Consider the following 17714-nt stretch of genomic DNA (forward strand, 5'->3'; position numbering starts at 1 on the left):
AGGGTTTTTTTCTTTTTGTGTCAAGTACAATAATTTGTGCTCAAGGGTTTATGGGATAAACCACCATGAACAGGGTGAAATTGGAAAAGTTGATCTTGCTGATCGTCAAGAGCTGGACTATGCAACTAAATGCTAAATGTTTGAGAGGTTCATATTAGATGAGTGCTTGTATTTTCCTCTTCTGTCTCTCTCTCTCACACACACACACACACACACAGTTCTTCACTATCTGACCTTGTCCCTCTCAGAGGACTCTTGGCCGGTTGTTGTCAGACTGGGGAAGTCAGCCTCGTGGCCGACACAGTCTCCCATCTGTCTGCATGCTTGTAGGCTATTAAATCCAGACATATGCACTCATTGAGCCATCATCGACTCCACACACGCCCACGCTCACTCTCACACTCGCAGCAGACAGACGCGCACATCCAGGCTTCCACCTACACTCTGTGCAAACGTATCAGTAGATGAGGCTTGAGCAGAGGAGGCGTGGGACTAACTCTGTGATGAATGAAACGTGCTAAAGACGGATGGCTACTGAGCCGGTGGCTGACAACACTCATACGTTAGACAGCACTTGGTAAATAAATAACTCCGCTGCGCAGACATAAATATACACACAAACAATTCTCCTGGTGTCTAATGTATTCACGCCCAGGTCGAGGCTTCCAGCATGATAAAGTGTGTGTGTGTGCGTGTGAGAGGGGAAATGAAAAATGGTTTGTTTTCACACTGTGTTATGCTACATGAATTGATTTGTTTGTAATATGAAGGAGAAAAGTAACATTTGTCCTGGTTCTGTTGTTGTTAACATGTTGGCTAATTGTACATGTGATTGTGTTTTCATCAATCACACACACTGTTATTGTACAGGACCGATTCACATGTTAAGGGTTGAATTCTGTAACATCTTAGTAGTTTAAAAAGACAAATCTGCTATCAGATAGAGAGCAGTCATTATTTCACAGACACAAAAGACATAAAAAATGCTGTTGTGCAAGCAAAAGGTCTTTAGAGAAATAATAACTGTAAAAGCTTTCCACTCTATGTACTTTGGCTGCGAGCAATCATTCTTTCAGAAGAAGACGAGTTCAAGGTTTTGTTGTTTTGTTGTGTTTTTTAATTGTGGATATCTCAGTTGAGGAATGAAAGTGCTCTTTCATTTTCCTCTCACCAGTGTACAGGCGTAAACATACAGAGCTGCAGTCCATTCAGCTGGAGCTGCAGAGTCCAGACTGCAAGCTCAGTAAACTCCGCGCCTCCACCATCATGACCGACTACAACCCCAACTACTGCTTCGCCGGCAAAACAGCCTCCGTCAGTGACCTGAAGGAAGTGCCACGACGCAACATCTCCCTCACTAGGTCAGTGGTTAAGATGCTTAACTGTAGCAGAGGTGAGTAAAATACACTCATCTACATCTGTGATGAAATGAGTTAATGATTCACGGACACTACTACATTTCTTTAAATAGGATGGACTCATAGATGGAGTATAATGGGAGAAGTATCAGTTTGAATAAAGCCTGAAATATTAATGTACTCAGTGTAAAGTCTCAGAGTGTATGGGTGTACTGCAGTGATCAGAGCAGCTGAGAAATGATCTTTGCAGGGTTCCTTTCAATTTTTAATGCATCTTTCATGTGTTTATAGCTCACCAGTTTATCATTCTGCCTCTTCATCTTTGTGATACATTCGTTCTCTTATGGAACCGTGAATATTTTCCAGCATCTAGAGCTGCCTTAGTCATGATTCAAATGACACAGCTGGTGTCAAAGTTTCACTGGATGCCAGACAGTGACAGTTATTTGTCTGTGTGGAGAGAAAATATGGTGAACACTGACCTGCATCTCTGCCAGACTCATTTCATCGATGACTCTAATTTCTTCAACCTGTATTTTAGCTCCATAGGTCGTAGCCTCTAATGTCCTCAGCCTAGAAATCTCAGACACTCTGTGTGACAGTGTCAGCGGGATACCTACAACATGAATGTAATGATAAATAAATGATGTGTTTCACCAGGGGCCTGGGTCACGGTGCCTTCGGTGAAGTGTACGAGGGGCTGGTAGTGGGGATACCAGGTGAACCAAGTCCACTGCAAGTGGCGGTTAAGGTGAGTTCTAATCTGCTTTCTGAAAGAATTTTTTTTTTTTTCTATTTTTCAAAGGTCAATCCTTGATTAAATCATGTCAGAACCTGAGGGCCCTCGAAACGAATTACATACCATCTACCTTTATACTAAGAATACGTGGGAAATGAGATCAGGAACATAAGCAGTCAGTTACATTTTGAATGGCTCTTATGCAGCTAAAGGCTTAAAGGCAACACTATTGAATCACCTCTTCAATAAGAACCACATACAAAGGGAAATAACTACTGTATACACAATTTGTCTTTTTGTATGATAGACCCTCCCTGAGGTTTGCTCTGAGCAGGATGAATTGGATTTTCTCATGGAGGCTCTAATCATCAGGTAATAGCCACTCATGCAATAAACAAAAACCCTGTCTCTGTGCCCTCAAAGCTGCCTCTGACACAGTTTCTGTCTCTGCAGCAAATTCAGCCACCAGAACATTGTGCGCTGTGTAGGAGTGAGTCTGCAGGCCATGCCCAGGTTCATACTGCTGGAGCTGATGACAGGAGGAGACCTCAAGACTTTCCTGAGGGAGACCAGACCCAGACTGGTGAGACAGTGCATTTTGTCATCACCTCCTCCAAGGATGTTGCTTTTGTGTTGCTAATCTGTCCGTTAGTCAGCAGGATTTCACAAAAACTACTGGACACATTACCATGAAACTGAGCTGTGGAAGAATGAGGTTTGGGTCAGAAGAGAACCAATGAAATGTTGGCGCAGATCTGAATAAATGGACAAATCCAGGAATTTAGTTTCACTTTCTCTGTAGCATTTCCCACAGAATTCATTCGAGACACAAACGTTGCTCTCACTTGCAACAGATTCAAAGTGACAGGTACACAGATTAAAGAGTTAGAGACACCTTTTACTTCCAATGGACGACTGCATTGAATGCACTTGCAGGTACACAACTGCAGCTGAAACTATGATGTCTCACTATCTGAGTGGACAGTAAAAACTTTACGGACAATAGTGCAAGAGAGCAATACAATGCAGCAACAGAGACACCAAGTTTGAGATCTCTTATGCTACATTATTTTTTTTTGTTTCAATATGAAACTGTGGTGGGACAAATTAGAATATGTCTAGATGATTAATGAGAGACACTGCTTTGACATGGTGAGATAGGGCATTAACCTTGGTGGAGGTACAATCTGTTCTTCTCCTTGACTTGCAGAACCGAGCAAACTATAGTTCATGTTAAATCAATCAGATTTCATATCTGTTTTTCGGAATCTTCCTCTGATATGTTTACTAAAATAGAAATCCTTACAAGCAAGTCTCGCCCCTTGGCAGCCATCTTGGCAATGTTCCCAGGCAGTTGTTTCAGGCTAATGACACCAGGCACCTGTCGAAATGAATCTGCAGGGAGCAGCGACTGAACTTTCAGTGGTCACTGGAACACAAAGCTGCATCTTTGGAATCACCAATCAAAATTAATTGCTATCTATCTAATAATAGAGGTGAAACAACGCACTAAAACGTGATGGTGTTGGTCAAACTGAACCATGGTTTGTAACATTTGCAGTATTAAAAATATTTTGGGAAATATTCAGACTTTTGAAACAACTGCAGGAAGTTCAGACAGTATTAAACGGCAGGAATGGTTCTGATGATATAATCTGTGAATGTCAAGGACTTCCTTCATTGCACAGTGAACCCAAAACTAACCAGATCAAACGTTTACAATGAAACAAAGACATGATCTCTCCCTAAATGCTCTTTGTTTACCATTTTGCGGGGAAGGGGTTCGACATGTGTTTTCTTTTCAGGATTATTAAAGTCAGTTCTCTGTCTCTGTCTGTCTCAGGAGCACCCGTCCAGTTTGACCATGGTGGACCTCCTCAACGTGGCCAGAGACATCGCTAAAGGCTGCTACTATCTGGAGGAGAACCAGTTTATACACAGGTATGTTGCATATTCAAAATCCACAGTGTGTTAGCAAACATAAATCCAGCACAGTTATGAAAAGATGTTATATTCTGTGGCTCTCTGGTCCTCCTACCTAAATCGATCAGAGAGACGGAGAGAAAAATAGAGAATGCGCCCACATGGCTCTGCTGACTTCTACTCAGAATTACGAGCTGACTGAATTCACCCAAGCGTAACATATGGGCTCTCCAGGCCTTTTGCCTCTCATACGATAGCAGAAAGGACAAGTGATGAGTTTAGCTTTAGAGCAGCCAGATGGGGTAGCCGGCTTGCCTTTTTACGCTCTGTATCCAAGGCACAAGTCAACAGAGTGCTGCACTCCAAATCCACATCCATGGCAGCTGGTGTGACTTAAGAAAAATGTATTTTCCTTCCTCGTCTAGTAAAGAACTTTAACATGAACATCCATGAGGGAAGTCGTAAAATGTCATAATTGCTCCGATCAACATATCAAGGCGACAGAAGTGCATCCTGGCTCCTGCATGTTCGGCATCCAAGAAATTGCCCAATGACAAGCAAGGCCTGTTAAAGCTTATTTAGCCCCATGTGTCACAGCCCCATCAATCCAGCTAATGGCTGACCTGTCTCCAGAGGCTGGTGAGCTCCTGTCTCCTCTTTCTTCCTCTTTCTGCCTTCAACCCTGCATTCAAATTCACACTGATGCTGTCCGTGAGGATAATTTAATTTTTTATGGAGGTTTGTTCACTCTGCGGTTGAGTAAAGGTCAGGTGAAGACGGTACAAGGCTATTCGGAAAATGCAGCTTTTTCAGAGGGACCAATGGTTTGGAGGATGAGCTGTAGCAGTGTTCTGCAACAGGTTACATCACAGAGTTAATGCTGTCTCAAAACTACTTCTTCTGGCTTTTGTTGTGTTTGTCTGTTTCTTTCTGTGGTGCTTATTGATCTGTGTTTTGGTCAGTGCAGCCTCAGATGTTCCTTTTTATTTACAACAGGCTTGGTGCTCACGATGGAAGTTTGAAAAGAAAGAGAGCTTGGTAGTTTAATGCAAATGCAGGTGTTAAAATAGACTATTAACACAGATAGTTCTCTAAGTGCTGCAGTGAAATGGATCTTTAAGCTGCAGTTGAAATTGACTGTAAATAAGGTTTACCGTATGAGGCCAGTTAACATGGTTTTTTAATAATATCTTGCCTGACATCACTCTGCCGCACGTACAATAGCTTACAACAATCCCTCCCCTTAATCCCTCAGATCGCAGGCCATCTCAAGGCTCGTCCTTGTCTCCGAGCAAAAAGAAAATCATCTGAATGATTTCTCCTAAGCCATTAAACAAGTAACACTTGTATTAACCTGCAACACCTCATGAGAAAAGATCTTGTGAAAGTGTTTGTGTTCGGGTGAGTGCAGCACACGCCCACATGCTGGTCGTAGTTGTGCTATGATAGAACTTGTTCCATTTTGCTGAAGTCGCTGTACTGCTCCTATGTGGATCGATTGTTTCACTGCTTCTGCTTGATAAAGAAAGTTTTCTGCAGTGGGTTTGAAAAATCAGTTCACGTACACTCATCTAACAGCATCTTTCTAAACTAGACTCAAGCTAAATCTTTTTAGATTTAGAATAAAAAACAAAGAGATGCCCTATTTACAGTGGCCAAGACGTCCCACAAGAGCATTACTGGAAAACACTAATATAAAAGCAGCACAACAAAAACATAATGACAAGGGAAGAGAGTAACAACGGGTGTTGGAAAGCAACGTTACTTACTGCAGTCAAGATTGTTTTATTTCTGCAGACAAGCAAGCCATCTTCCTTTATGACAAGCACCTGTACCGTAACACCTCAGATAGACAAGCATCTCATTTTAGCGACAGCTCCTTGTATGGGTCACATACATCCGTGACTTGACCACAGGAAGTTCCTCTGCTCTCCTCTCAACACCCCCAGGAGTTTTTTTTTCATGCTAAATAATTTCTTATCCAACTTCAAGTAGTACCATAATGTTATAAGTTGACTAGCTCCGAACAGCTCTGGCACATTGAAGCGGAGGCATCCATGCATAGTGTGGTTTCAGTTTGAAAAACCCTCAGTTTAAATCAGTCTAAACCACCACTTTATTCTCATTGTGTCATTTCTCATCCCAGTTCATCAGCGTGGAGTCGAGGCCAGACATCAAAACAATGTTTTGCTGCCCACTCACTCGCAAAACTTTCTGTTTGTATCGCTGCTAGTTTTTCATGTCATGATCTACTCTGAGCAGTGTCACTTGATGTTATTTAGATATTAAATCCTGGGTATTTACTGGCCTTAGCGCGCACCCGTCTCCAGTCTGACAAGGAGCAGCGAGCACACAACATCACTTCTTCACATGTTAAAGAGCGTGAGACGTCTGTGTGTGTGGGCTTTACTTCCTCTTCCCCAGACAGGAGAAGAACTTGCCGTGTGTCAACTACTGTATTTTCTCAAAGAATAACCAACCCAGTTCAGTGTAAATATGAATTTTAGGATTTTTCTCTTTCAACCCACTCTCCCTGCGTATAGTGTGGAACATTTCAATCTTTTCCCTGGATACTCCATGTGGGCAGAGTCATGAAGGCACTGTAGAAAATGATACACTCTGCCAGCTTGCCCCAGGCCACATGGTAGTTACACACCTCAGATCCAGCAGGGGGAGTTCTGAAGGTTTTCCAACATGGAGCCTCTTATAGATGCAAATATATGTTTAACTTTGTTAAACTAGTGAATAGATGTGTGAGCAAAGCTGTGCACATGTCGGTGCTCAATAACAGGCTCTTATATACACTATACTACCCATATATAAAAAAATCACATAGTTCCAAGTGGCGAACCTTCATCATTGGTTTGTGAGCTGCTGTTTTGGAGCTTTGACTTTGACATTTTCTCACTGACGTTATAAATCAAGTGAGAAGTCCATATTATCATAGACTTCTACAGAAATGGATTATTTTTGCAACAAGCAGTGTCGCCCTCTGCTGGTCATTCAGTCATTCAAGAGAATACAGGTGTCAGACAATTGCACATTGGTTTTATTCTCCTAGTCTATGCATAATACTGGCTTACAGTGCTAGTGTAAAGTGACAAGCGGTACATTCATACATTGACCTGAAGTTCTGTTTTCTCCTCTTTCAGGGACATTGCAGCACGGAACTGCCTCCTGACCTGCAAAGGAAGTGGCCGCACGGCTAAGATTGGAGATTTTGGGATGGCTCGAGACATTTACAGGTACAGTCTAACGCAGATCACTGACAGGAGGCAAAACAACCAGGGGCTAAATGATTATAATAATAATAATAATAATAATAATAATACATTTTATTTCTGGGCGCCTTTCAGGAAACTCAAGGACACCTATTATTTAGTTACCCAAGTGAAATTCTAGGCAAAGATATGTTTTCAACCACAGGATGTGACAAATTACAATGCGACAACAGAAATCTCCCCAACAAACTATTTCCCTAAACAGCAGTGAATGGACACAGCCAATAGAAAACTACCAGAGACAATATTAGATTCTCTCATATATTTTGTATAAGGACGACTGACTCTATATTATCCATACCCTTCACAAACATATTCAGTATCTCATGACTTGAAAACAATTACAATCAAAGAAAACTAATCAATTAAAAGAGAAGCACCGGCTCTGAACATGAAAGTTTTTTCCTCCCATGTGATTACAGAGCCTGTGGCACTGAACACGGAGACTTTCAAACTGGTGAATGTTGAAGTGGAGCAGTTAAAGTGTTTTTATTCTCTGTCTCACTGGTGTAATGCTGCCTTCTTTTAATCTACATCAGCTCATCTGAAGCTTCAGCAGCGTCTCATTATTCTTAGCTCAAACTTTTTAATATAGCTACCACAATTTCACGTGACACCGTTTAAATGAATGCACCAATCCAGCAGGGAAATCTCCCAAGTCTTTCATCTGGCGAGAAATTAGAGTGTCACAACAGTCAGCTTTATCAACGCAGCACTTTTGAATCATCCGATGGAAAGTCACACGAGAGCAAAGTCACTCTCCGAGCATCCGGAAAAGGCTGTTGCACAATACCCCTGGGGAGCCGCATTAGGAGCGCTTGATTTAATTGCTGATGTCAGTTTTTCAGGTGCCTCGCTGTGGTTTTGTTTTTATCTCCCAGCCCGGAGCTGTGGTGCTGGAGCTGGGAATTCTTTATTTTTTATTATCATTGTTATTACAGTATGTTTAGAGGGGAGTGATTGTTTTGTGCACTATGCTGTCAGTGTGTGTTATTTCTGCTGCTTCATGATGTGGCCCTCCTGCTATGTGGCGAGGGACACAGGAGTCCTTTTGAGGGCCATCACGGGGGACGGGTGTCACAGCGAGGGACCAGGACGATGCTTAATGTCATCTTTTTATATTCTGGGAAGGCAGCCGCGGGTGCAATCGCATGTGATATTCCACGGGCTTCCTCTCTCACATGGTCTCACACTAATGCTACCGGTGATGAGGCGGTAAATAAAAAGCTGGGTAAACAATAGCTGCCAGTCAGTATGCATCCTGAGGAAAACAGCTGCCACTGTGAAGGGGAATTCACTGTGCTTTAATGAAAGATTTAGTATTTTACCTTAACTATATTCTCACAGGATGTATAAACAGTGATGTATAGCCTGGCTTTAGGTTGTTTTCAGCAATGTCAGCGAGGTGCACTCACCTGCAGAAACACAATGTAAACAAAGATGTTCAACACACAATGAACCCGCACAAGCATTCAGCTGCACATTGTGTCCTCAGGTGTATGTTCACCTCTCTCTATCTGCTCTGTGTCTTTGTCTCTCTAACACGTCTCCATCTCTCAGCTTCTCTCACTGCAGTGCTCACAAAACACATGCGTGTGAATTTGTGCCACAGATTTCCTGGGACTGTATTTAAGCCTCCATAATCTGCAGCTCAGCTTTTAGTCCGTGTTGATGCTGATACCACGAGTAATAAATAACACCACCTAAGAAAGGGATCACTCCACTGATGGGGGGGGGGCTCAGTGTTATGTTCTATGTTTTACTATCGCTCCATCTTTTCAGTTTTGCGCAGAGAAAACAAACAGAGGTCAGAGAAGGCAGCCACTCTAAATATATTAAAACAATTTAGCAGATTGTGACAGTCTGCTTTTTTAAATGTCTTTTCACAGAAATCCGATCCACTGCCAGAGCTGCTTGATCTAATTGAATCTGTAGATGTTGCCCGATCCACCTCCCGTACCATCTTCTTTACTGAGGGACAGGAAATTTAGAGGGACGCGTAGTGAGGACGGGGAGCAGCAGACACGACAGTGGCAGGGTTCAATTGTCAGATTGTAGGATGTAACTGACTCCCTCCACTGAACTGATTGTGTTACTTTTAGTGATAGATTAAGGCGGTGGGTGTGGAACTACCCTGCTGAGGTTGTTGGCTCAACTGCCAAGCAAACACACTCATCTAGTTTTTTCTGGTTCATTGATTAAGTGTAATTTTCCTCAAGACTAACTTCTTATGTCGATAGTTTTCTAAGTATATATTTCCCTGTCAGCCATTTTATCTGACAGCAGATCATATACATTCATCAGTTACCATTGATCCCCTAAAGACACAGCTCACAGTGAAACATTATGACTGCTGCCTCTTAATATCTGTGTTGAATTTAGACAGTGAGCATGTATATGTAATGTTCTCACCTGAGTTTCAAACATGCAACAGACGCACAAATGAAATAAAGATAGAAGAATATCTCCAGATAGAAAAGATGTGCACATAGAGGACACTGATGAAGATGTCAAGAGAGTTGGTGGTGATACAGAGTGATGCCTCTGCAGTGGATTCACCTGAATCCTCCAACGTGCCTGAGTGGAGAATCTCCTGATGTGTGAAAGGCAAGCTAGGTAGAAAGTCCTGACCCCAGTGTGCAGACATTAATGTCTGAAAACATGAATAGTAACTACTTGAATAACCCTGTCCCTAAAACCTTAACCTAACTTGTAAACAATGATGTGTGTTATGTGGACTTACTTGTTGTCTCCATAAGGAAGACAGTAAGTCTTGACTGTGTAGACAGATTTAAATCCCAACAACATGAGTAATACCTGGAGCACGCACACACACGCACACACATACACACACACACACATGCACAGAGACGCTGCAGAATGTGCAAATTGCTTCCTTCCTGCCACTAGTTGTATATGATTTGGACTTTTAAGACATTCCTAGCTGTAGCTTTCTGAATTTCTGACACTTCAGGCCCTGGTGAGGAACGGCACCAGCTGAAATGAGCTTAAAATCCTCCTTACACTGAGACGCAATGTGATGGGTCATGCAGTCTAAGACTGTAGGCTTTGGACCTTGTATGTGAGAAGCTCGGGCTGCCAAGATACATTTATTTCCTCCATTTTTAAAGCAACAAAGGTATGGGTTGCCATTCCCTTTTTTCCTCTTAGCTTTATTTGACATGGGGATATCCTCTGAGCACAGTGCTCTTTCCTCATGCTGCATCACAGTCCCACCTGGGAGCTGCCCACTGTAATTACAGTGCGTTCCTGTGCAGCCATGTGCAGCTCCAGCACAACAGTCGCTGCTTCATTTACTTGTAGTATTTGAAGGCAAACACAAAGACAGTGTTACTGCAGATCCTTCAATAAGAAAAGGTCCAGGGATTTAAACTGGCAATCACAATCAGGCTTTTAAAGCCCTATTTAATATAAAGCTCTTAACATGTTTACAGTCAAGTGCTAAGGGAATGATATCATGCAACAGCAAACAGCACTCAACAATGTTTACCGCCAAACACAACTGACACTGCTTAGCTGTGTCTGTTTTCTGTATTGCCGCAAAGCACCCAGTCCACGTCTGTCCTCACTGTGAGCAGGGCGAGAAGAACCAGGCAGTGACCTCTACCAGCAGCCACAACCAGATAGAGTGCACAATGGATCATTTCTTCACCGAAGCAAAAAATCTCCCTCTCTCTCTCCTCTCGGGGAGATAAGGAGTTCAGCGAGGGTCTCTCACACCAGCATGTTCGGAAGCTGAGAATGCCACTGGATCACAGCACTGATACAGACACTGACAAACACTGAATTAATTACTGGATGATCCCCCCCCCCCCCCCCCCCCCTCATCTGCTTTTGTGGGCAGTAATGTTGCCATGGTGACAGCACTGCAAAATACACTGGTCTTGGGTTAACATTTCATCACTTTTATTTTTAGCAGGCAAACAAAACCCAGTATTTGTCTATTGACTACACGGCTGATTGAAACTGAGTTTCAATATTCAAAATCTGTGTGTGTGTGTGTGTGTGTGTCTGTGTTGCTTGTGGATGTCTCTGTGTGTGAATGTGTGCGTTCATGCATGTGTGTGTAGGGCAAGCTACTACAGGAAGGGTGGGCGTGCCATGCTGCCAGTGAAGTGGATGCCACCTGAAGCCTTCATGGAGGGCATCTTCACATCCAAAACCGACACGTGGTGAGAATCCCTCACTCTGGCATTGATGTGATTTCACCCCCTGTCCCCACCTATCCGCTCGCTCCTTCTTTCTCTTCTCACCTTCCCCCGTCCTCCTTTGATGTCTAACCATACGTCTTGTCTCATTGTTTTTCTCCCTGTCTCGTCTCTATCTCTTGTCCTCTGCTTTCATCCTTCACTCCCTCAGCTCTCATGATGCTTATAATTTCTGACACGATTGTCCTTAATCTCCCTTTCCTCCCCTCTAACTAATCTCTCCTTTCATCGTCGGCCTCTCTCAGGTCATTCGGGGTTCTGCTGTGGGAGATCTTCTCGTTGGGCTACATGCCATATCCAAGTCGCAGCAACCAGGAAGTTCTGGAGTTTGTAACCAACGGTGGAAGAATGGACCCTCCTAAAAGCTGCCCTGGGCCAGTGTAAGTGCAGACACACAATCACACACAACCTCACACACACGTGCTGAATTAATTCATGTGTTGTACATGACCACAAGGAAGATCTGATCCCATGAGATCTCATTAAGCTTCTAACACAAACAAATAGGAAGGATGCTCAGTTGTATATGATGCAGTGGTATACGCATAGAAGAAGAGCTAATGCAGAGGCAGACATGAAAGGCTCTGATGATTTGCTGATATCGACACGTAAACAAGTTGTGACCTAGAAGGCGACAGAAACATTAACAGGAGAATCGTCAACGTGGAAACAAACAGTGACTCTCTTTCATGTTTGCTTCCCCATTTGAAGAAGTCATGATAGAAGCTGATGGGATCTAAAAACACATTTTCTCCCTCTTTTTAATATACAGCCTCGAATGTGAACTATAAAAACATATGCAAACACATTTTCTATCTCACTCTCTCATATACACATTAAAGCCTTCATTTAAAGGTCCAGTGTGTAATATTTAGGCGAAGTGATCTATTGGCAGAAATTTAATATAGAATAATCCTAGTGATGTTTTCACTAGTGTGTTTCATCTGAATTGTACGAATTGTTGTTTTCTTTACCCTAGAATGGCCCTTTATATTTAAATACATTATATTTATATCTGGAGCGGGTCTTCTCTGCCGAGGCCGCCATGTTTTTTTTCACAGTCACCCAAACTGAACAAACTAAACACCTTCAGAGTTTTTATGACAACTGAAGCCTTCCACAGTTTCTCTTTCATGTTGGGAAGGGGAGGGTGAGGTGAGGTGAGGGGTATTCAGCTGCAACATTCAACTTGACCACTAGATGTCACTAAATTCTACACACTGAACCTTTTACCTTCACGCTCGTTCTCATGACATTTTGCCGCTTGTCCTGCATGATCCTGCAAATGTGTATTTGTTCTATAAAAATAGTCGGACTAAATGTTTACATCACGTGTTTTGTGTTTGTGTGTTTGTGTGTTTCTACACATACTTGTGCATGTTTAGGTATCGTATAATGACACAGAGTTGGCAGCACCAGCCTGAAGACAGGCCCAACTTCTCTACTATCCTGGAGAGAATCGACTACTGCTTACAGGTAACAGTGTGGGACACTGACGCCATGCAAAACATTTACATCAGAGACCTTTTGAGCCACAAGGCTCTTCCTCAGACCTTTGATAGAGAAATTAATGACCCACAATCCATTTTGAAACAAATCAGGTGATGTGCAATACAAAATATTTATATAAATCATTGTAGATGTCATAATAAACAAAGATAAATAGTGTGCAAAATACACAATATAAACTCCTACATAGAATTAATATGTTACATCAATTGTTTCATAACAGGTTCAGGTTTAACAGTCGTCATAACTACAGTGATACTATTAGAGGTATCTCTGTCTAGTTGCAGTATATGATAAAATAGAGAGAGCAACACCATAGACCAACATTCAGGCAGATGTATAGAGAAATATCTAGAGACAAATATAGAGAGGACATATAGGACTCATGATGGAGGAAGTAAAATCCCAAGAACGGTCTTATATCAAAGTCTTCATTTCAACCTTTGAGGCTAGAGTGAACATTGTATCAATCCAAAACAGTTCACCTTAAAAGAGCAGAGTTAATCGCTCACATGAATATCAACATTAACATTGAAAAATACAGCTCTGACCAGCACACAAACAATAAAAAGTGAGTATAATGTAGAACTGTCTGAGAAAGACACTAGGTCTCATTCTGAGCATTAACACAGGCCAAGAGAACAGCCCATTACAAACAGGCAGGTTCAGAACGGACACTACACTAGTATCAATTCAATATAATGAACATGACTCACCATTTGGGGTAAATTGGATGGTTTACCCTCTTTCAGGACCCTGATGTGGTGACCATGCCGCTGCCTATAGAGTATGGACCCATCCCCGAGGAGGAGGAGAGAGTACCCATGCGCCCTGATGACCCATCAGCTCCAACTGTGCTTGTAAATGCCCAGGTGCCTGATGGGGAGGCTCTACAGCCACCACCATCTTACCCTACAGAGGAGAACCGCAGAGGTGGAGAACACGCTGTTGCGACAAGCGCAGCACCTGAGGCCAAAGCACAGACGTCAGCGCAGCCCCAGCCGTACCTCCACCAGCACCAGCAGCCTCACACACAGGCCTGCATGACCATGACGACCACTAACACCATCACTTCCACAGCCGCCGCTACACTCACAGCTAAAGGACCTCATGTCACTACCCAGCCAAGCCCAGCCGAGGGGGGCCACATCAATCTGGCGTTCACCCAAGGCCACCCGGCAGAGAAGGACGGCCACAACGGGAAGAGCACCAGTCTGTGGAACCCCACGTATGGGTCGTGGTTCCTGCAGCAGCAGCAGAGAAAGCAGCAGCAGCAGCAGCAGCAGCAGCAGCAGCAGCAGCAGCAGCAGCAGAGGCTGGGTGGGGTGGGCGGAGCTGGAGGCAACGGTGGCAGGGTGCCTGGCGAGGGACAGGAGCACATGGGCCGGACGGTGGCTGAGGTGGCAGGGGCACTGGGTCTCCAGCACCAGCACAAGCAGTTCCAGCACCAGCTCCAGCAGCAGCACCAACTCCAGCTACTGCACCATCAGCAGCAGCAGCAGCAGCAGGGTCTCTGTAGACCCTTGTTACCCCCACCACCACCTCCTGCTGCACAGTCACCTCTGCTGTTAGATTCCGCCGCTCTGCCCCCGGTCCCCCTCTACAGACTGAGACGATTCCCATGCGGCAACATCGGCTACGGTTACCAGGAGCAAGGCCTGCCGCTGGAGGCCGCCCATGGCAACCCCAACCCTCCGCCACCTCCCTCCCAGCAGGGCATCTCCATGTCGTCCTCTGCAGCTCACCAGAGGGGAGCCTCTGTTCCCACTTCAATGGCGTTGGGTCGGCCAGGTATGTCAGAGGACAGCCGCCCACTGCTCGTCACCATGGGGACGGTGCAGGACCCCAGGCTGCCCAGGATGGAGGGCCACAACGCCACCGTGCTTTAGCCCAAATGCCTGAACTGCTGGTCTTTTATCAGACGGAGACAAACAAACACTGTGTCAGGACAGATTTCGTTTTACAACACCCCTTCAATCCCGCCGTTTTGGTTTCTTCCTCCAGTTCAGAAAGAACCCGTCCAGCTGAGACACAGCTGGATGAGTCCACCAGGCTTTTCCTGTGAGAACCCTGGAGGTGTGTTAAAATCCCCAATGGATGCTAAAGCACATCAGACAACTCAAAACCTTTGAGAGGCAAAATTTAGAGCAAAGACTAGTTTTAAGAGTTTAAAAAAATGTATTTTTTCATCGCTGGAAGGATCACGACTGAGTGAGAATCTAGTGAGGAGTTTACAGCACAGGACGACGAGGGGACGGCTTGAGGACGTGGCGTGTTGATTGACAGCTGAGGATGTCTCTTGTGTGTGAGAATGGACCATGGATTGAAATCTCTATATTTTGCCAGACTTCAGTGTTTGGTGACTGGCTGCGTCTGCAGCCGTCAGCCACATGTGTCAGTTCTACCGCTCCTGCTCCACATCCTTTTGGAAAACAACCATGTGGTGAATAACCAGACTATTTTTAAAGAATATCACTGAACAGGACACTGGATTACCAGACACATTTATACGGAAAAAAAAAAGAAATCTGGTAAAAATGTGTTTGTTGATGTTTGCTTGCCTGCTTGTTTATTTATTCATTTGTTTATTTATTATTTGGAAGTGGCTCTATAACTTATTAACATGCTTCTTCAAACCCAGATTCATCTCTCGTCAAATGGTTTCCAATCAAGTTTTTTTTTTTTTTTATAAAGCTGCAGGAATTAAGTTTTGAACGATCCTTGAAAAGAAAATCAGGTGGAAGTCGTGCAGGAAATCCGTGCAGTGGGTGGATGAACAGAGCACAGACACAGGTATGAAATATAATTTGAGAGAAGAATAAGATGTTTTAAAGTCTTGGCTCCATCAGCTATCTGTAAGAGTTCAGCTTTTGGTTGATGCAGAATATTTTTGTGAGCGCGTTGTTCCTGGTTCTATTGAAAGCTCTGCTCCTTTTTTTTTTTTTTTCACTATATTCTGCTGAGTGCTCAGAGACAGTAAAGTTAAGCCTTTTCTTTACTTATGGCTTTTTCAGTAACCTTTTATTGATTCATTCCTGTTTGTCTGGATGTAGAAACACAATGGATATTGCTGAATCAATCTTAACCTTCAAGTTTCTATCTGGAAGCCCGAGAGAGTGAGAGTGTGTGTGTGTGTGTTGGGGAATACAAATGAGTGTGAGTGCTCCACATAAGAATGAAACCTGGGACCATCCCACTGCTCATTTTCACACACGGTGTTTAAAGTCTGCTTCTTTCAGTTTAATGACACTAAATCTATCAGATGATGCCGTGAGTGCGGCGGTGTTGATATTTAGGTGAATGACGACAACGTGCGTCACTTTTTCGATGCTTTTGCTCGACTATACTGATCCTGTGTGTCTGCTGAGGCCATGATGAGCTGTCATGTCCGGCGAACAGGGACCGATCGTAAGTGAGCAGGGGAAACGTTGGCGAATTGAAAAGTCTTTTTGCTTTTGTCTCCAGTACCTGTGTTAAGTGCATTAACTCTGTGTTCCCTTCACAGCTCATCTCCAACATTTGATGTAAAAAGAGAAAATGAACTGCACCTGTAAATGTTGTAATTATAAAGTATTGTACTATGGCTCTGGTAAATGCTGTAAATTGCCCTTCAGAAGACATTCGCCAAAATTAATAAATTACTATATAATAATTGGTGTTTCTCCTTGCCTGTTGTTCTCTTTGCTGTCGAGGGAATTAGATTAACATTGACATTATAATTGCTGATTAAAATCACTAACCACAGACACAAAGTAGCTTATTTAGAATAACATCCATTAACTGTCATTATTACGATTCTTTGTCTTCGAACCTAATGTAGTAATGTGTACTGAAACAATTGTGGTGTTAGTAAAAAAATAGTGGAGACAGAGCAAATTAATAACTAGAATCACTCAGTAGAGCCCGGACACAACAGTCCCCCCATGAAAACACATTTAAATTCACTAGGTCTGGATTTTGTTTGAATTACACACACTCAAATATTTGCCTGATATTTGCCTGATTTGTTTTCATCAAGATCCATGATTTTTTTTTTTGTGTTGAAAACATCTTATCTCCCAATATCAAAGTAAGTGAAAGAATAATCCTGGAACCACATTTTATTTAGTTTCCTGTTAATCCCTCCTGTAGTTTTTGGAGTAATTTAATTTTTTAGAGACAAACAGATGAAAACATAACCTCCGGCTATTTAAACTACAAAACTACAACCCACTGAAACTGAGCAGAACTGTATTTTATCTTCTGGCTGGGTCACTCAGCCTTGATGTGTTAAGGAAAGAAAACATATGTTGAATCCTCTGATGAATAAATTGATTCAGTGGACTGGAAATCCTGCAACATGCTGTTAACATGTTCTGTTACATGAGCCATTTTTCCACAGGCCTGTCAAACACAGTTCAGTGATCTCACAGGAACATAGAGTGTAATTATAACATTGTGTCCTTTATTATTTTATGGACGTAACTCCATGTTTTTATCTGGGAACTAAACCTTGGGACTTCATCTCACATTACTGTTTATCTTCTGCATCAGCTACAGCCATGAAGTTGCTGTCATTTTTATCCTCCCAGCAGAATGTTCATAACTCATTAGAAAAGCAACACCTGACATTAAAGTGCCGTTACAACATGCCTCCTACATCCATACTTCTGTTTACTGCATCAATGAGAACATG

General features: G+C 43.1%; 1 protein-coding gene across 2 annotated transcripts in view; it reads left to right on the forward strand.

The window, feature by feature from the left end:
• alk (ALK receptor tyrosine kinase) overlaps positions 1-16691 on the forward strand; it is a 340767-nt gene extending 324076 nt beyond the window's left edge. For both annotated transcript variants that reach the window (XM_020084757.2, XM_069535974.1), the window contains exons 20-29: positions 1175-1361; positions 2019-2109; positions 2405-2469; positions 2551-2680; positions 3941-4038; positions 7173-7265; positions 11393-11494; positions 11776-11910; positions 12916-13006; positions 13792-16691. In XM_020084757.2, coding sequence (XP_019940316.2) covers positions 1175-1361; positions 2019-2109; positions 2405-2469; positions 2551-2680; positions 3941-4038; positions 7173-7265; positions 11393-11494; positions 11776-11910; positions 12916-13006; positions 13792-14928 — 2129 coding nt within the window. In that variant the 3' untranslated portion in view covers positions 14929-16691. The remainder of the gene's footprint in view (positions 1-1174; positions 1362-2018; positions 2110-2404; positions 2470-2550; positions 2681-3940; positions 4039-7172; positions 7266-11392; positions 11495-11775; positions 11911-12915; positions 13007-13791) is intronic.
• The last annotated feature ends 1023 nt before the right edge of the window (positions 16692-17714 follow it).

This window comes from Paralichthys olivaceus, chromosome 12, assembly GCF_024713975.1.
Source record: "Paralichthys olivaceus isolate ysfri-2021 chromosome 12, ASM2471397v2, whole genome shotgun sequence".
In the NCBI taxonomy this organism is placed as follows: Eukaryota; Metazoa; Chordata; class Actinopteri; order Pleuronectiformes; family Paralichthyidae; genus Paralichthys; species Paralichthys olivaceus.